The sequence below is a fragment of the Cinclus cinclus genome, chromosome 14 (genome assembly GCF_963662255.1).
Source record: "Cinclus cinclus chromosome 14, bCinCin1.1, whole genome shotgun sequence".
Classification (NCBI taxonomy): Eukaryota; Metazoa; Chordata; class Aves; order Passeriformes; family Cinclidae; genus Cinclus; species Cinclus cinclus.
The window spans coordinates 17,357,938-17,378,572 of NC_085059.1; the positions used below are offsets into that span (position 1 = coordinate 17,357,938).

Here is a 20,635-nt window from a genome sequence, read left to right on the forward strand (position 1 = left end):
AGCTGCAATTTCTACCCTCACATTTACTGCAGGATTACAAGATCTAGCAGTAGGAGGTAAAGTAATCTCCATTCAATGTTTTATAATACTTTAAAAATTTTTAAAGGAAAGAAAAAAGAAAAAATTCCCGGGATTTTCTGCTATAAATTGTGTAGATTTCTGCTCATATCCATTTGGTCTAATTAGGCATCACAGATCCCTCAAGGAGCAAGTCCAGCAGTTTCTTTGGATGTGGCCATCAGCACTACAGTGGGGCAAATAATTCACAACAAATTATTCCCAGTCAGTAACTCTCCAAAGAGATATTTTTCTCCAATTATTCTGTTTAATTAAAGTATTTGTCGAATATTTTTTTCTGACTAACCTTATCCTTATAGATAGATAATTACAGAGTGGATTGTACAAATTTTTAATTTAAATTCTCTCTCCACTTATAGCATATGTTCAGCAAAGGCATTACCTCACTTGTGTTTTTTGATGCTTTTCAGTCATATTTCTTAACAACCAACAGTGAGTTTTACATCCTTTTTTTTCCAGGCAAAGCCATATACACCACAGAAAATTCACTTTCCACAGCACCCTCTGAGTTCTTCTCAGAAGGGATTGTTTCAGCAAACTCACTTGTTCAAACGTTCACAGGGAGCAAAACACTACAGGGAACTGAAAGAAATTCATTGCCTAAACACAAATGAAAATTCATGGTCCACAGAAATACCCTTATTTCCCAGCTCTAATCAGCATGAACATCTGTGAAAAAAAAAAAGTCTAATGGGGGAAATTGGAGAGGGGAGGGGGTCATTTCCATCCTTTCCCTTAGGCCCCAATTTAAAAAGGGTTCATTTGTCTTTTAAGCAGAACTTGCAAGCGATGTGAGGATGAACAGTTTTGGTGAAGGAAGGACATGCAGGTTTGGCTTTGTCTTTGGAAAATCTGAACTAAATTCTTCATCCTAGAAAAAGAAAAGAAAAAAAAAAAAAAAAAAAGATACCTGGTGCAGGTTCTTGTTCATGTCCCTGGCCAGCCAGACCTGGGATAAGAGCTCCTCTATCAATAACAGCCTCTGAGCTGACAGAAACACCCAGGGAAAATCCAGCCTCAGGCAAATAGGTGAAACATGGCTCAGTCTCATCCTTTTAAATAACTGACATGCATAGTTCAATGCAAGATTTAAGGGAGAAAAAGTACCTTAAAATTAAAATTAAAACCTGTAGAGAAAAAAATATTATTGTTTTTCAGTAGGATGGCCACTTGAAGAGCTGTTTTTTTGGAACAGCAATGTAATGACTATTTCTAGTAGCTATGCATGTGTATGCATGTGAACTTTAGGGAAAATTCTTTTTGGAGAGATGAAAATAGTCAGAGATCTACATTTGGAAAAAATATTTCCCTAGCAGAAGTGACCTTTTAATGTGAATTCATGGTTACTTCTGGCAGCAAAATCTTGCCTTCCATTTTTACGAATATAAGTTTGCTGCTGGAACTGCCTGAGCACACAAACTACATATTTTTATTTGATGAGTTTCTGCCTTCTGCAGACACTATCCCACTGAAAGCTGGGATCTGGGTATAAGAAAGGAGATAAAAAGCAGAGCCAAAGAAAAAGGGGACAATAAGCAGAAGTATTTCAGAAACTATCAGGCATTGTAATATTTGGGGTAATAGTTACTTTCCTGCACAGCACCTGGCACGTGGGACACTGAGGGTGAAATGCTTCTCATCCAGCTTCAGCCAAACAAGTGCTTATTTAGCAAGCTGGTCAGAGCCCATGTGCAGGAAGAAGACCAAGAGAAGTTTCCTGATGGTTCCCCTGCATCTTAAATGACATCTGGCAGCCCAGGGGGTATCAAAACCAGAGCTCCAAAAGATTCACTGCATTTTTTATAAGGTACAAGAGGGCCTCATCATGTTGAAAAGGGATAAAACCCATCCAGAAAATGCTGCAAGTGCTAAAAAGGGACATCAAATTTCACAGTTGTTCATAGGTATCCCAGTTTTGCTCTGTAAATTTCAGATTTAAAATGGGAGGTTTGGCACCAATTTCTGTTTTAGCAAACATGTATTTTTATTAGATGGCTGTTACAGTACCTTAAATGCCATGTGCATTTTCTGTCCCATGGGGTCCTAAAAAATGCCATATTTAGTTGCTTGTGTGGGGTTTCTCTCTATATTTTTTTACTTGGGTTGTTTTAAGTTTGTTTCTTGAGTGTGATTTGGATGGTTTTTATTAACTCTCTGTCTGCTGGGTGTGGGTTTTCCTTTTTTTTTAACCACCAGTGCTGGCACCTGGTACTATCCAACAGCAGTTGAAGTCCACAACTCTTGAAGCATAGAGGTTAACCACAATTTATGGCAACAGGAAAAAGCAGAAGAACCATGTTTGGGAGGGAAGGGAGAGGACAGAAGTTAAAGACACTGAGAGATGAAATAACAGTAGGTATGACCTTAGGGCAAACTGTGCCAGACTGCAGCTCTCCATAGGCAACTATGGGCAAATCCAGCTCTTTGTTGTCATCCTGCCTGGATGGCTCACACTGATCTCCCCAAGCTGTAAACTGCCATCAACTCCCTGGTCCTTGGCAGTCCAAGTTTGGTGTGCAATGGAAGAAGTTCCTTCAGAATAGCTGCAAAAGCACAGCCTATTTTACATCATGTTAATATGTTGGTGTTCTAATATATCAAATAACTTCTCTTCTACCTTGTGGAAGAAAACAACTGCATACTCTTGTCTTGGCAGGATTAAGGCATGATGGTTTTATACTTCTTAATTAACTGCTCATAACAGACCAGGGGAAAGATCCAATGGCAAAACTCCTTTCAGTGAAGGTTATACCGTTATATACAGACCTTAAACAATCGAGCTTAGGGGTTTTTTTTAAATTAAAAAGCAAAATGTAGCAGTTTTAGCCCCACAATGTTGTCCCTTAGCAACAGCAGCAGCCGAGCGATGACAGTGACCTGCCAGGAGGTCCCAGGGAAGCTCCTCCAGATTGCTGAAACTTTTGTGCAGATTGAATCTTCAAGGAAATTCTGCTTTCTCTAAGACATTGTCCAACCATTACCATGAAATAAATGTGGCCCACTGCCACATGTCTCACATAATTTAAAACACCGTGGTTACAACTCCTTTCCATTTGGCTCCTGTGGTGTCACCAATGTAGCAGCCCTGCAGCCTACAGGGCCAGTCTGCACTGCAAAGTTTCATACAAACATACTCAAAATAACTTCAAATAAAGGATGGACACTGTAGCCTGTGCCAGGAGGCAACTCTGCAGAGTTTTGGGGCAGCCTGAGAAACTGCCAGGATTGAGCTTTGTCATACTGTGATTAAACTGTTTCCAGCATCTCTATCCCATCACCAGGGCAGACCACATCACTTATGCACTTGATATCTTCATAACTAAGCAGAAGAGCCTGTGTGAGTTCTTGCAAGATAGCAGAAAAGTACAAAGAACTTCACACTCCATGCAATAAATTGCTCTTGCATCCACTGAGATGAAAGGCTACAAGTACAAGATTTTCCTTTTATCTATATATTAACAAAAAAAAGCCTGAATCTGTAGACATGGGATATATTGAGGCACATCTTCTCTGTAGTCACTGCTGTCAGAAGCTCTAACCAGGCTAGATAAGCACTACTGGCTGTGTAGGGATGCTGGCACAAGCAGAAGGAACGAGGCTGCCCAAGTCCTGCCTCTGGGGAACGATGCTGCACATCCCAGAGCTGGGCACTTGTGAAACAAAATGCCTCAGCAAAATGAGCCCTCACTAACGAGCACCTCAAAGGATTAAGCACATCTTAAGGAGACTATTTGGCAGGCAGTGCTGTGTGAGAATGTGCCTCAGGCAGCTGTGCACTAAATTCAGGTCCTGACACCCTCTCCAGAGCCAGCGTGCCATGGGCACCTCTGAGAGCCTGGCCACAACTTGGCCACTCCTCAACCACAGCAAATCCTGCCCAGCATTCCAGAAGAAACCAAAACGTGCTGCACACCACGAGAAGAGCAGGAAGGATGAGTTAAGTACATACATTCCCATGAGGAAGCCAGAATTCCCAGTCTATTAAACATGTCAGTGGCAGCAAGTAGTCAAGGATTCTGCTTTCTGGGCCAGCAAAGAGACAGTGCCTTGTCTGTCTTCTTAAGGCACAGCATCAAAATGCATTAAGGTGATCAGTTCAGCCTCTGCTGCCACTCTAAACTGCCCTTTTCTGTAGTGTTTGTCTAACCTGGATACCCACACATTAAAGGCAGTGAAGCCCCCTGTAGAAACAAAGTACAATGCAGACTTTTTAGAAATTCATCTCAGCTCCCTGTTCTTATTGGCCTTTTTTTTTTTTTTTAAGAGGGAAAAATATCTCATCAAGTGACATGAGCTAAAAGGAGAATAATAATAAAAAAAAAAGATTAACAATTTCAGTCTGGAATAAGAGTTTTGAAGCAAGGGTATGAAAATTTAAAGGTATTGGGGTGGGGATAAAGAAGAGAATTTACAAGGCTTATTTTGTGAATCCAGAGGCTTAATTTATCATGAAGTCTGGAATTTGAAAAGCAAAAAATGGTTTATTGGTTCTGAAGGTCAGATAACAATGTTATATCATATTCAATGGGTTAAGGTTGCAAGGGTCTACAGGGTTGCATGACAATTGCAGGAATCCTTATGAAGTCTATTTTATACCTTTATATTGTTAATAGCTTTCTAATCCTTTACCACAAATTTATAGTTTAGAAATGGCAACACATCTTAAAGATTAAAGGTATGTGACAAACAGTTCATGTCCTTTAATAATCAAATCACATAGTTTAGATTGGGGGCTTATCAGGCTTTTTCCTACTCCATGGTTTCATAGGTAGAAAATACTTTATATCCCTATTACATGAATGATGAATGGGACCATTGGTTATGGGCTGTTATTTGCTTGGCTGTAGTCAATATGTTTTCTTTGGACAGGGACTTCAGTGATTTATTTCTCTTTTGGCCTTATCACTTATTAACTCAGGGCAGACAGAAACAGCCAAGGTTGTGAATAAGGACTAGTGCCCATTTAGGCTTCTAATATCAGAGAAAATATTCTTTTTAATGATCCAGCTACCCTTTGCTGCGTAGAGCCTGATTGCACTTCCCTCTAACTAGAAAATAAAGGTCATATTTCTTGGAAAGTGTATACATAAAATATGCAAAATAATATGTTTCCTTCACAGCCAGCTTTATTCTGACGGTTGCTGTAATTGCTTTCATTTTGAAGCTGTCCTACAGGTACTCTGCACACTTTCAGTGATTGTTTTTTGCACTGTGTTATGGTGCTACCAGTGTTTAAGAAATACCAAAGATGTGAGGGCTCTGTTCCTATTAGCTTAGAATAGGGATTTGCCAGTTACCTCCACCATCCCCTCCCCACAATCAGTTAGGATTGCTCCCAGCTTCCTTTCCTGACTTTCTGCAAACCAAACCAACCATCCTAATGCTGCTAAAATTCCACCCTGATAACTGCCCATACTTCTCTCCACTGGACATGTCCTTACAAGCGTCAAAACAAATATTCTGGTAACAACATTAACGCCCCAAACCATCACCAAAATAATAAACACTGAAATTATTTCATCTAGAAAATCTTGTTCCAAAGCAATTGCAGCCATTTTTTTCCCCCTCAAAGTTTCCAGGCAGGGCAGGTGACTGACTCAGTTAATGGACTGGAACATACAAAAGGCCAGGTTCAAGCTCAAACTCACACAGAGATTTCCTGAGAGCAGCTTTTCACCTCAAGGGCAGGTAACACCCAGATCACATCTCTGATGGGGGCTTGGAGGGAAAGGCTGCACCAATCCCACCCTTGTTTGCCCTGCACTGCCCTGGAACCAGTGGTGCCACAAGTCCTTCAGTGACAAACACCTCTGCAGTCCCCATGGCAAGGTCCACTTGGGAAGGAACACTTGGCACAGTGAGATAAAGGGGGAGCCCAGAGCCTTAGGATATTTTTAAAATACTTGTTAAAAGGATTTTTTTGCTTTTTTTTGTTTTTCCTCAGAGTCATTAATTAAATTCCCTGATAAAAGTTTACATTTACAAAGGTTTGTTTTCATTCATCCTTACTTGACTGTGTTCTAAAAAAAAGGATTTACCATGTCTTCTCCATAGACCCTCTCTGAGATCAGGAACAGATTTTCTATGGAGCACAGGGTAACCTGCAGCACGCTCATGCTCTTTAAACTTCATATATTTCTTTGCATTTAAGAATTTTTTTCTGTTCTTTTGCAGCACTTTCAGACTATTTAACTTCAAGATATCTGATACTTTTTATTCTGCCACCACTATTAATATCTACTAGTGAAAGATAGATAAAAACTGCTGTTAAAAACAAATGGCATTCATTTGCTTGCTACCAGATCTCATAGCTGGTCACTCTTCTGGAGAAGTGATGTGCTCTATATTTCATTTCAGCTTAATGATCCCCATATCTTTGAGATTGAAGAATTTTATAAACACATCAGGATAAAACCTGAGACAGCATCAGACATGCTGGATTTTTTCTTTTATTTTTATTGTTCTGTTGATGGTGGCCTTCTCTCCTGATTTATACTAATCAGTTATTTAAGTGCTCATGATTTAATAATAAACACACATGAATGAGGCATTGTAAAACCTAATGAGGTTGTGGATTACTGATTTTGAGAATAACTGCCACTAGTTTTTAATATTTCTCAGGAACGAGCAGCCACACAGCTATGGCCAAGGTTAGCTGGTGTGAGGGTCAAACTCCAGTCTGCAAGGATCAAGGAAGTCTCTATAGGAACCTCTTGACAACCACTATGTCTCTTCTTTTTCCTTCCTTTATTCTTTTTTTTTTTTTTCAAGTGTTCTTTTCTTTAGTCTCCAAACTCCAGAACTCTCCATTCTGAAAACTGATTTTTTCATTGATTATGTACCTTTTGATCTTTGCATAGTTATTAGCGCTGTCTTGAAAAGAGAAAATTTTCCTAGCAAAGGAAATCACTGACATTTACCAGGTTAGAAACTTAAGGGACTCCAGATCAGTTTTTAAGTGGTTCCAATTCTGACCAGATCTCTGTACATGACTCCAACCTCTGCATCCAGGATCATGGACTGAAGCTTTAGATGGTAACAGGTAGTTTTTGGTCTCTTACTCTTGAAGGTATTCGACTTAAAAAAAAAAAAAATGAAAAGAGAATGATTCTCAGAAGACAACTACTCCTGTGCTTCTGTAAATAAAACCATCTAAAATTAAAAATCTGAAAACGAAGTCACCTAAAACAGAGACTTTTTGGAAATGTTACCCAAATCATCTGTGATCTGCAAGGCCCTTCCTCTTTGTACGCAGACTCAAATGTTTTCAGAAGATTTTTCCACATGAGACCATTTCGTTTTTGTAGCAAATAGGGGAGTGAAAAGCTCCCTGAGAAGCCCTGTGACATTTCAGAGACAGACGCAGTTTCCCAGAAATTCTGTGAATATCCTGACCTTCACAGCACCAGGATTTCCACATCTCTCCACACACAGTGGCCTGACAGTGTAATACAAACACTGGTCAGTCCTGGCAGTGTCCACTCTGTCCTACTCAGCCTTTGTCACAGTTATCCTACAGGATCAGAGCTCAGCATCTGGGTTACTCCCAGTGCACAACAAGCCCATGGCAGTGTTTACACCCTTCCTCCATCCAGCCTTTCCCACTAGCAGCACTTCTAGAGACACATCCCACCCCACAGCTCGTAACAAACCCCAAATGGCCCATGGGGGACTTGCCTGCTCCTCGTGGTGCCCTGTCAGCACACAAGGGGTTCAGCCCACAGCCTCCCTGCAAGCCTAATGCAATTTAAAATGGTCCCTAAATTCCAACCTGTATCCAACCAGGTAATCTATTTCCAAAAGTAGGAGCAGTATTTGGGGTACTGCTCAGCGAAGAATCTGAATTAACCCATTTTGCACACAACCTCAGAGACACAGCTCTGTACTTCTGGCACCTATGAAGTCCTTTGCTCTGCTTTTGGAACACAAGCACAAAATCTTAAACTGAGCAGGTGGTAGAAGACACAGCATAATGCATTTTTATGGGCCCTCCATATGTCCTTTCCAATATGCACTGAGATAAATTCTCATCTCACTCACAGCCGTGCAGCCCCACTCAAATCTTGCAGTTTAGTGCCACTGCAAAACTCATCTGTGAAATTCATGTTGTCCATGATGCATCCATTTTTTAAAAATTAAAGCAAATAAAAACAAAATCTCAAAGGTCTGTCTGGGTATCTCAAATTTGTGCCAATTCTCACATCTTACTAAAGTCAGCCATATATGCCCTGAGTCACCTTGCCAAAACACCTATGGGTTTGTACCTCTAATCTCTACCTTTATCTTTGTTTCTCCAGTCCTAAAATAATGCTAGTGACCCACACCTAACTCCCAAGCTGCGTCAGAAAGCTGAATTAATTCAGTGCTCTCCAATGCCAGAAGAGACTTGGAGATGAATGGTGCCACAGCATGCCTGTGTATTTCTATGTGTAATATGGACTTTTAATATTATTCCAAAAAGAACACACAATCAAGGTGTGTTCAGACTTCTGTATTTCTAATAACATTCTCTCAGGAATGTCAAAGCTTAAACTCTAAGAAATAATTGCTGTCTAAGTGCATGCTAATGGCTCGCTCTGCAGATGGAAAATAAAAAAAATGATGTTTTCTTGTAAGCACAGGGTTGACACGGGTTTATTTCTTTCAGAAATACTCACAAAGGCCAGGATTTCTCTGTATATATGTGACCTTGATTCCTAGATGGCACACGGACTACTTAGAGATCAAGTTACTAAGTTATTTGCAGTTAAAGAGGAAAAAAAGGCTAAAATTAATGGGTCACTGGGTATTTTCTTCTGAGAACTTAACTACTTAACAGTAAGAAAAAAACAGTTTACAGCCAGGTGGCTTGAGGGGATATTTTGTTGAACACTGATTAAAAATAATTTCTTCTAAATGAGACCTGACCACAAAATGGGACCATTAACGAGCAGGGACATTCTCACCAGAAAGGAAACTATGCTTGATCAACTCCTGCACCGCCCACAAAACCCAGGTCTTGTTCTCTCTCACACACACTCTTTTTTGCTTCTTCCCCCATGCTTTTTCTGCTCTCCCCTTTTCTTGTTCTTAATAGCAGGGTAAATAAGCAGCAAGTGATGCTGAAATGTTTTCGGCCAAAAACAGAGGCCAAACTCCTCTGAGAAAACATTTGGCCTCTGTGGTTTTGTAATATGTTCCAGAACACTGAGTTCACTGAAGAACATTGTGAAAAACTCCCATCGGCTGCAGTGATGCTGGGGAATGTTACTGTATCCCAACTTCCAATTGGTCCATTTCCTGCAGGCCTTGTTAAAAAAAAATAAAAAAAATAAAAAATAATAAAAAAAGAAAAATAAAAAAAGTGCTATGTGGGAGTTAAAACAAGTTCTCATGGGAAAAATGAATGGCAAGAAATTCTAGCCTTAAAAGAAACAGCTAATCTGCTAGTTTGATTGTTCTTCAAAACTTACAATGAACCAATAATCCTAATTAAAACCACTTGGCCTAGTTCTCTAAAGCATCATAGCTTTTTCTATGCTTCGTTTGTACACACCATAGACTATTAGTTTTTTTCTAGTGCTCACTAACAAAGTGCTGACTTTGTTGGGATGGCTGAGCTAATTTCGTGAACTCAGTGTGAAACCTTAGCTAAACAAAATTGTGGTAATTTTCCTTAATTTGTAAAAGTGATTGGAGTGCAAACAAAATTTTCCTCTTGGGTCAATCCTATAATTTTCAATTAACTAAAACTAATCGGCAGGCATGTACTGAACCTGCATTTTGTTTAAAGGGCTGGAAGGCACTTCTGGAGGTCAGGATGCATTAATTGTTTTTATTTTAGTTTCATTTAGTCCTTTTTTAAAAGCTACATTTAAGTTCAGGCTGGGTCTAAAAGGAAAATGCAAATTGTGTGAGGTAGGATTTCAGTCACAGCACCTTTTCTGTATCTATTGTAACTCTGTAAGAACTGCATGAGAGAATTGTCTATGGACTGCATCACCTTTGATTTTATCATTATTGTTTAGTATTTCATACTTCCATTTACTGGATGAAAAATATTGTGTTTTAAACACAACCAGAAAATGTATACATGGAAACACTTTCCCTACTGGGACCTTTATTGCCACATTCAGCCATCTGCTTCTGGGCAGACAAGCTAAACTGCTGCCCTCCTTTTTACTAGAAAAGCTAATTAATGGTGATCTCAAAAGCAACCCCAAAATGGGTTCAAGCCATTTTTACATTTAAAGAAGTCATCAAAAATTTCTTTGCAAAGTTAAGGAGAGCAGGTTTCCCCCTTTTTTTTAACCCTTCCATATCCACACCTGCCATTTCACCAGCCCCAGGGGCAGCCACCCCAGTGGAGTTACAACAGGCAGGAGATCACAACTTCCTGCAAGAAAGAAAGGAGGGAAAGGACTCATCTCAAACAGTCCAAAGCTCTGAGCAACACCTTCCTGTGATGGTTCACACCATCAATTTGCACCAGCCATCAATTTGACCTTTGCTTTTCCTTTTGTTCCAACACATTCAAAACTCTAATACATTTTTATATGATGTATCATTGTCCAATATATGGATTTCCCACACATTGCTGAAATCATGACACTAACAAATAAACACACACAGCCTCCACAAGTGCCTGCTGCTCAGCAAGCAGGGTAATATGTGAGCATTTTAAGAGCCAGTTTAAAGAAGCCCATAATCCCACCTGGGGAAGACGGTATTTGAAAAAGACAAGAAAGCTTTATAAGGTATCTTTGTTCAACTGACTTAGCGTTAAAAAAATTCAAATGAGAGTTTCCTGCCCACCTGGAGCGCAGAATTCTCTCCTCTGCCTTAACTCCCTGTGAGTACACTGAGAGCTGGAGTAATGTATGATCCCAGTGGAACTCAGAATGCCTTAGTCACAAGTATTTATGATATATCCTATAGTTCCAGGTGCGGCCAAGGATGAGGAAATGATATGGACTGGGTTGTGCCGAGCCATGGTTCAGGCAGTTCCAGCATAGTCCTGTCTGTAGATGTGAACAAGTGCATTAAAAGCACATCAAAACCAGGGCAAAGCTGTTAATTCCTGTAGCTCACGCCTTCAGAGGAATCAACAACACACATTCTTTTTAAAAACTTATGCTGCTACTTGATTTATTTCCCAGGCCATTCTTTCAACTACTGAGAGTGGTTTGACACTGACAGCACCTGCAATGTCCCAGAGTGAGGGTTTTTTTGTGAGTAATTCTTGAGACCACATCACTTAACTTAGTGGTCTCCAGTGTGGGAGACCACCCCAAAGCACACTGCAGGTTGCTGTGTCTGCAGCAGTGGTGGGGCTGAGAGCTACTTGAGCTCCCTGGAAGCCAGAGACAAGTGAGTTATGGTGAGATGTGCTGGCAAACAGGCTTTGAACCCTTGCAACACTTGCTGGATAACATGAGATGGAGATGTTTAGCAGGATCCTTCTCAAGGTGGGTTTGTGTGTCTGGCTCCTTGTGCTTGCACTCTTCCTCTGTTTGTTTATGTACTGGAGTATCTGTTTCCCTCCTTCCTCTCCCCTCCTGGGTAAAGAGATGTCCTATTGTGAGGATAAACAAGCAAACAAAAATCCCACACTGGTGTGCTTTCACATTCATCCCTACAGCCACCCATTCTGACTCCAGCCTCAGACTGGTGCCTTCAGTGACGTCCTCAGCCAAAATAAAAAGATAGAGAACAGCTCTTAATTACAAAAGCAGAAGCCCTAGCAAGTGTGATATATTGCCTGCCCTATTTCTCCCCCTTACATTTTAAGCATCCATACCTGTGTAAATGAATCTTCCAGGCGTTCCCTTGCAAAACTGCTTAGACTTGTAGGACAAGGTGACTTCTACAACCCCTGGGATATGTCGGGGAGGCGTCTGTACACGGATGGCATGAGGAGTAATCAGCTAGAGAAAACATTGGGAAGGGAGAAGAAAGAGACAAAAAAAGCACTGTTAGATGCTGAACACTTCTTTAATAACACTTCCAGATCACAGTAAACAAGCTTTGAAACATGCAATTAACCTGTCAATGTTTGAATACAGTCTTGATGTCACCCACACAAAAGCCAGTGACCACAATATTTACAAGCATTCTTGCAACAACATGATTCCTGTTCTCATACATGCCAGGCACTTGTTTCCTAGTACAAGCATCAGCCCTGGTTTAATGCAATAAATCCAACCTACAGCAGCAGGACACCCATGTTTGCTCAGATGAATTCTGGGGTCATGACAGTGTCCAACAAATTAGATTCATAAATGACACATGATTGCACGTGTGAACATGGCACAGCACAAGTCCAAGGTTTTAAATACTCCAGTCCCCAGCTGACATCTGCATACTGGAAAAGCACCCTGTGCTGCTGTTTTAATTTTCTGTTCATTTTGTGGAGGTGTAACTGATTCTTGTAGAAATGGAGATCTTGGGTTCTAAAGGACGCTGGATCTTTCCTTCAAAATTATGAGAGCACTCAAAAATGGTGCCTCAAAGAAACCATCACTTCCAGTCTGCCTTCACTGCAATGTCTGACACACATCTAAGAGGGCTTCTTCGGGTGTAGATTTACACAGAAATAAGCAGATAAACTTGACTTTCTTTTATTTAGGGCAGGGAATTCTGATCCTCTTTGCACAAAGGCTGGGGCACGTCAGTGCTGCATTTTCTAGGCTCTAGACCATTTCTGCCTTTTCAGGATTCTGGACTAGATTTAAAATGTGGTCCCTGAAATTATTAGCAGAGCCATCTAGGAGTTCACTAATTCATAGCAGATTAACTCAAATCTCTGCTGCTCTCAGAAACTACAGCATTGTCCTCCCCATACCCAAAATATTCTCTTCTCACTCACTGTGCTCCCTCAGAAAAAAACAGGGGAAAGAGGTCCAGAGAAAAGGTGACATGATTGTGTCCAACAACCAAGACACAGCTCTGGCACATGGATAATCCTTCTCTGCCTGTGGCACATTAATGCACCTCTAGAGAGGCAAATAAAACCAAGACTGTAACCTGTCTTGACAGTGACCAAAGTGTGAGCACCCCATGCAGTCAACTGCTCTATGCTCTTGGTTGAATGTCCTGGATATTAAGGAATAAATTTCAATAGATTTTTTTTTTAATAAAAAGCTTATTTAGTTCTTATTTTTACTAGGACCTAAATGTTTCAGCACTGTAGTAAGGTCCTACCAAAAAATCCAGACTTTTATCCAGTTCTTTGTTTAGGGAATGGGACTAAAAAAGAGCACAGAAGGAGAGCAATATCTGTCTGAGAGCCATCTGTGCTACAGAGGGAAATGGCACACACAGTAGGGAGCTCTCCATATTTAAAATAAGAAAATTAATATTAAACCAAGTTGAATGTTAAAACCAAAACTACCAGCATCAAATGCTCCAAAAGCTATTCAGATCCACAGAAGTCAGAAGCCACATGTCATTTTTGAAATTATCATGTAGGGGTTGATGTCTTCTTGTCTGGGAGCTCTGAAAGAATGTTTTCAGGCTCTGCTTTGGAATAATGTGGTTTAGAAACTCACTTACTTTTAAAAGAAACCTGCCTTTTTTCTAAATTGCTTACTATATCAATTTGGGGGGGAAAAAAATTAAAACCAAAACCAAAACCAAGCTTCCAAGGAATGCATTTACTTAAACAGAGTCTTACAGTTGAGCTGACCAAAGCCTAGAAGTCCAGGCCAATTGTTTCCATGCCCTAAAAAGCCAGCAAAGGCAGAAGGCAGTGCCAAGCAGCAATTGATTTCTAGTGCTTCAGACACCTCTCATGTAGGGATGAGCTTTTTGACCCTTCCCCACTGAACCAACACGAAAAGTTTAGACTATTTTCTCAACTGTTAAGCAGCCAAACATAACTCAGATAAAGCCCATTCTTGAGTGGTTCTGGTTAACTGGGTGAACTGGCAAGATGAGAAAAAAATTTATTACATTTTTGGGAGAAAATATTGGTAAAAACAGCCAAGGATTTTAGTAGAAAAGGTTAACACACTCATCTTACTACGGCAGCATGAGCCTTGCATCCCTCACCCCCATTCTGGCATGAGCTATACAGGCAGCTTCTGGTTGTATCTTTGAATTTCCCAGCATTTACTGGTCTGTCACCACTTTAATGTTCTTTAAACATAATTTGTGGCATTTTCCAATACTCATCTTCCCTGGTTCCCAAGAAATGTCTGACCTATTTATGGTCCATTGTTACAGAGAGCTGGGGAGAGTTAAGCAAGTTTCCTGGTTTGTTCTCCACAAACAGTTTGGTTTTCCTTTGTGCTCTGAAGTAAATAAGTTTAACTGCGTTTCAAACCACAAATATACAATAATATCGCCCACACATTCCCAAAGGGTGAACATTATGTCTGAAGTCCTATGGTTTAGGACACTCAGGATGTATTTTATTCCTCTCTTCGCTACGACTAAAGCTTGGGAGGTATACCAGGAGAATACATGTGCCTTTTCCTTTTGCTTTTTCTCTGTCACATCTGTCTTTGACCACTGGCAGGGATACAGTGCTGAGCCAGGGGGACCTTTGTTCTGGGCCAGCCTTCAGGTCTCCTGCACACAGAGGGAGCTGGGCAGCTTGGTCACACATCAGGAGTTCCTATATTGCTGTCACAGCAAGAGACTGGCTTTAAGGAACAAAAAGGAATGTTCCCTTGCACATCAGAATCTCCCACCTTGGGTCTCAAATTCTGGTTCCACAGCTCTGCCAGGATCTGCTCTGGACTGGGAGCAGCTCTCCAAATTCTCCTGACTCTGTTTTGCAAACCAAGTGACCCAATTGTTGCTGTACATCTCTGGGCAGTCCAAGCCCACCCATAGCAAAAGCAGATCTGTCCCTGCCTTCCATAACTCCAAGATTATGGGATGCTTTCCTGTTTACACTGTCAACCTGGAGCCTGATGTTGGGAACCTACTTCACTTTTCTCCTTTCACACTGCTTCAGGGCACAATCTGCCTCATATTTACATGCAAAGCATCTGGAATAGGTGAGCTATTACCATCCAGGGATATTAAAAATAAAGACAACACTTCTGGATGCCTCTGAGCCCTAAGCAGCTGGAGACTGGTAAAGAGGTCTGTGGAAGCACCACAACATGTTCACCTTGTTGTTCTTAGGCACCTGTCCTTGCCCAGTGACAAACACCAGACACTGGGGTAGATGAGCTCCCCGTGTGACTAGTTGTGCATCCTCACCTCAGCTGGGAACTCTTGGATGAGTAAACACCAAAACAATCAGAGCAATGACCTGCCAAGAACCAAGAATCCCTAAAAATGAGTTATACCCCTCTCTGAATATATTTTTTAAATGTAAATCTTGAGCAAGGCATTAACCTGTGATTTGGACATGAACCCAGCAGACAAAATCCCAGATCCATCTTCTTCCTCCATTCCAGCATTTAGCAAATTGAGAAACAGAGCTGGACATAAAGTTAGAAACTGGACCTTTCTCCCAAGGGATTTTCAAGTGACTCGGTCTGATACTTAGCAACTGCATTTGCTGTTTGGTATAAATTCTTACATGTCATCTGGGACATGCAGTGAGTTGCACTAAAACCTGACTTAGGGATCTTCTGAATGGTGGGCGGTGCCTGGCCTTCAAAATCCAAAACACATTTGGGCTGAGTGTGTACAACAAGCCTCTTTCTGTGGTTTGCTAATATATTCTAGGCATTCTTATGTGATACAGCATCATTTCACACTCTTCAGAGTGCCAGGTTACTTTCTTTTTTTAAAAGTGACATTTTATAAGGAGATGTCATTAATCTGAGTCACTAGTTTATTTTTGCATGCTTGAGCTCTGGTTTGTGGTTATGGAAATGGTGACAATCAGTCATAAATTTGACTTTGACTCTGTGTGAAGAGGACCATTAGAATAGGAATGAAGAAAAATCCCACCAAGTGAAGGTAATGACAGCTTTCAGTGAGAACAGAACCCTTAAGGTACATATATTTTAAAAAACTACCAATGACTTTGCATGTCTCAATTCTGGGCATCCAGATGCTGCTTAATAAGCCTTGGTTTGCAAAAAGAGGGTGCCTACCCATTTTTTAAAAATGAGTCAGAGCTCCAAAATAAGCATTCAAAACCAGAGACTTCCAAAATCAATAACAAATATAAAAAGCAAAATAACAAACTGTGTCACAGAATTTGATTCAGCAGCAGTAAAGAAAAAAAAAAAACACAAAAAACCCCACCAAACCAAAAAATCATCCTCTGTTTTTGTGCTGTACAAAGGTATAAAAAAATAAAAAAAAGATGTTTCAGTTCTTCATCTTTTCTTAATATAAAAGAAGTTGTTTCCAGCTGACTCTGTACAGCTGCAGGAATGTTCTTGGCAGGAAAATGTTTGAAGAAATAGTTCATTTTAAGCAAATATTGTGGAATATTTATAAGAAACTAATTTTGTCTTCACAATCATGTATTTGCTTGCAGCTCAACTCTGAGAGTCTCAGCACCCCAACAGGAGAGAGAAAGGAAGGGTTCTTGTCAGCAGCACTGATCTGGAATATTTGTGTTCACCCAGAAGCGGGGTGAAAGCCCCAGATTCCAGCTGTGTGTGTGTGTGTGTGTGTGTGTGTGTGTGCACTGCACAAACAGGCAGCACAGCCTGCCTGGCACACAGAATGTTTGCTGGGAGGGTCTGAGCACATCCAGCATGTGCACACGACAGACCAGAGCTGTTTGTGTGGTGGTTACGAAAGTCCCTTGGAAAGAAAAAAGGCATTAGATGGCCCATTCTGCTGTGTTCTAAAAATACCAAGGGCTTTTAAAGTCATTTTTATAAAGTAATATGGGACGTAAGGATTAATTGAACCTACTGGCATAGGGTATCTGCATTTCTGCTCAAAATTAATGTGACAAATTAAGTTTTTATTTAGTTCTCCCTGCCTGAGAAAGGTTGCAATTATGTTAGAGTGTTTACAGCTAAAATATATGTTTAAATAATAAATATGTGTTTCAGAAACCATTTGAAACTTCCTTTTTTAACACAGTCAACTCCATTTCAAGCATATAAATATTTCAATTACAAAACTTGAATACATGTAAAATATATTAAAAATATATTATTTACATTTCAAATTATTTATAACATGCTGCTTGACAGCAACAAATTCACTCTTAAAAGCAAGCTTTTTGGTTTTTTTGGGTTTTTTTTGGCTCTTAACTTTACTTCTGAATTAGGGTAGGGTTTGTATTTTAAATATCCATGCAGCTCAGGTATTTACATGGATTTTGCTATAATGAAGTCTGAGTAATATAGGACCTTTACGATAATTATCTTCACAGCACCTCTCTGAAGAAGGTGACTAATCTTATTACTGTTTTAGAGAAAGGGAATTGAACTTTAAGTAGATTATACGATTTGCCCAAGGTCCCATGCAAAGTCTGTAGCAAAATGATGCTTAATTTCAATATTAGACTTCATCCCCCAAACCACCTGCAATTATAGCTGAAAGTGAAGCTGGAAAAATCCACACGAAAATGCTCTGCAAGACTAACTCTTTTTCTTTAGTCTCTGCCTATCTGGTTTTGCTTGGGATTTTCTGAAGCCCATTTAAAATTATGTTTTCTTTGGATCCATGAAACAACAGGGTGAACTTTAAAATTTGTCCAGAATTCAATGACAAAATAACCTGGCCAAGTTTGCTCATAACTGGGCCTTACTGGCAACTCGGGATGAGCCTGCTCCAGTTTTGTACTGGACTCAGATTCAGAGGACTGACAGTACAGTTTTATACTCTATTAAAGTAAAACAAAAATATTCGTCTTGGGTACTGAAAATGCCTTAGATGTTTTTAGAAATGGGTAGGTAAATGAAAGAACTTATTTTGTACTTCATAGGTGGCTTGTATGTGTAATTTGAATTATTTATAGATCACTATTATTTAGGGATCACTCAGACAGCTCATGCATTTCTGCACTTGTTTACCATGTTTGTCTGCTTCTTTTAGAAAGAACGTTCTTTTCTCCTATATGATTTTTGACTGCTCTCATAGGTTATTAAATGAGAAGCAGTTCTGTAAGGGAGAGGCAGTGAAAGAGTTTTCTTCAACACCAGCTTTCATTGCACCATTCCCAGACAACAGACTGGCTTAGGTCTGGACCCCCTCTAACATTATTAATTCCATGACACGACCTTGCAACCATCTGCAACAATGTTTTGACCAGCACTCAGTCTCCTGAGATTAGAAATTAACAATTAATGGCTTCCACTAATAAATAGAATCAAGATTTATAATGAAAGATCCAATTCCGCAGCACCAAAATCGGAGCACTTTCCTCCCAGCCCCTTCACCTTTCCCTGTTCAGCATCTGCAGCCATAAAGGCTTCAATACTAACACACAAAATGCTTACACTGGGCCCAGGGGGCACTTTCATGATCACATAAGGGCTTCAGAATAGGGCTCATTTACTATCTCTCCTTTTCCAGAATGCCCTTTCATCCACACTTGTCCTCAAGTGGAAGGATGAGAGAGAGAGAGAGAACATTGAAGGACATTAGAGAATACTCTTCACATGGAAAGAGTGCTGCCATATGTGCAATGGAATCCGTAGAGGGAATGTGCTGGATATAAATTAAGCTATAGTGTTGATTTAAGATTTAAAGGATGTAAGGTAAAGCATCAGAAAATTCTCTTGCTATTGGGAAGCGCTGCACAGATATTTCAGGGAGGCTGGGGTTTTTTTCAGTACTAAAATAATGAAAATTACAATTTCTTATTAAACCTCAAAAATGCTTTTGGAAAGCCGTAAGTTCAAAACATAGATCTTTCCTTTGAGCTTTCTCCCTGGACCAGTGGGGGAACTCTGCCATGGTTTCTACAATCTTGGCCATGGCCATTGGGGTGATGCTGCCTCGGTTTTAACTTCCCACAGGTTTTGGGGGGAATGTCAGGCTCCACGATTAATTATATGCTGGGAAAAGATGGGATTCGAGGATCTGGGAGGAATTACAAGAGCAAACAAAAATGATAAGAAGCAAGGAAAGGGTTCCTGCTAAGCTACAGGGGTTCCTGCTAGGTGGGAGGAGTCCAGTGTGGTGCATTTGGTTGCTGCTATGAAAATGATATTTACCCCAAGTATCCCAGCTTTAGGGATATGCTGTTCAGAGGTGCTGAATTTCTGCAATCTCCACCTCACTGAGCTGCAGCTAGCAGCAGCCAGTTTCCCTGGAAAGTGGGATCACCTAAATGTTTGTTTCCTGTGGGCCCTTAGCTATTGTAGTGCTAAAGGCAGAATTATTCACACAGGCCTTTATACCTCCCCTTTCCTTGGAATAAAACCCACTGAATTCAATTCTGGGCCAGCAAGAGGAGGTGCAGACCTCCCTGGCTAGAATGGATTCCTGCCATAGGTAAATTTGACTAATTATTTTCATAAAACTGAGCGAGGCAAGGACTTGTGTGTTGACATTTGTTGCTGATTTAGCATCTGGCCCAGAGAAAGGACAGGCTGGCTACAAGGAGACAAAGCTATTAGACATTAGCGTTCAGACAACACCTACCTCACTCCAAACCAGCATGGTGCCGAATATGACCTGTAACCCATCAAAGAAATTGTCTCCTATGATGATGACAGTGGCACCTCCTGTAGTCCATCCTTCACTTGGACTGATGGCTTTGATACATGGTGTAGCTGCTTTTCAACACACATGAAAAAGAGAAGTATTCTGCTGTTAGAAATGGATTTTAATGATAGAAGACGTGAGAAAAATAAAATATAAGGAGCTTTCATTTCCCCCCTTTACTAACACAAAGATTTCAGCAATCATGTTCTTTGTAGTATATATGCATGACCTGAAACTCCATCTTTGGAAGTGTTTTTTTTCCTGAATTAATTTCTATTTGGTTTTATTATCTGCATTGAAAAATACATATTTTTAATCCTACATTAACAAAAAAATCAGAGCATGATAGGCAGAGACCAAGTGGAAATCAGGACACATCCCTTTTTTATTGTATATGAAATGTGCAAGACCTAAGTTAATAAAACAATCTCCAGTAAGCTTGCTTTATTATCCATCAAAACCCAAATTCACCAAGGAAACTCCCATAAATATTATGGAAAATATTGGCAAAATAAAAAAGGGTGTAACCCTCAGCATTTCTCTATTCTGCAATCAGATCCAGGTTGTTCAGTATTAAACCATCCTGCCTGATTAATGCTTTGGCTACTACAAAAAAAAAAAAAACAACACCCCACAACCAAAAGCCACAGCTGCCATGCAGTCATTCCAGTTGTTTTGCATCTACAGGATAAACAAGATTAGTGTGCAACACATTTTGCCATATCCATGCAGTCTCACAGCCACTTTCCTGGCATTGTATCTACTCAGAGCCTCTGAGATGATGTTGAAAACTCAAGTGCTGCTCAAATCTTGGACTAAGACCTTCTGGTTTAAGACTTTCTAAACAGAAGCAGCTCAAATATCGGTGGGCTGGGGCAGCATAAACATTCACATACTGATTCTCCTCCTCTGCAGCACTGGGAAACCTTGGAATTTAACTGTGCTGAAGCAACAGAAATAACATTACTGTAAAAAAAAAAAAAAA

General features: G+C 40.2%; 1 protein-coding gene across 13 annotated transcripts in view; it reads right to left on the bottom strand.

Moving 5' to 3' along the window:
* The window catches only part of EBF1 (EBF transcription factor 1), a 263,620-nt gene that overhangs the window by 45,656 nt on the left and 197,329 nt on the right, over positions 1–20,635 (bottom strand). For 9 of the 13 annotated variants that reach the window (XM_062502531.1, XM_062502536.1, XM_062502533.1 and 6 more), the window contains 2 exons: positions 19,588–19,718; positions 11,858–11,984 (listed from right to left, as the gene is read on the bottom strand). In XM_062502531.1, coding sequence (XP_062358515.1) covers positions 11,858–11,984; positions 19,588–19,718 — 258 coding nt within the window. Of the gene's footprint in view, positions 1–11,857; positions 11,985–19,587; positions 19,722–20,635 lie in introns of all 13 variants that reach the window. The other 4 variants (XM_062502529.1, XM_062502527.1, XM_062502534.1 and 1 more) reach the window with 1 other exon arrangement.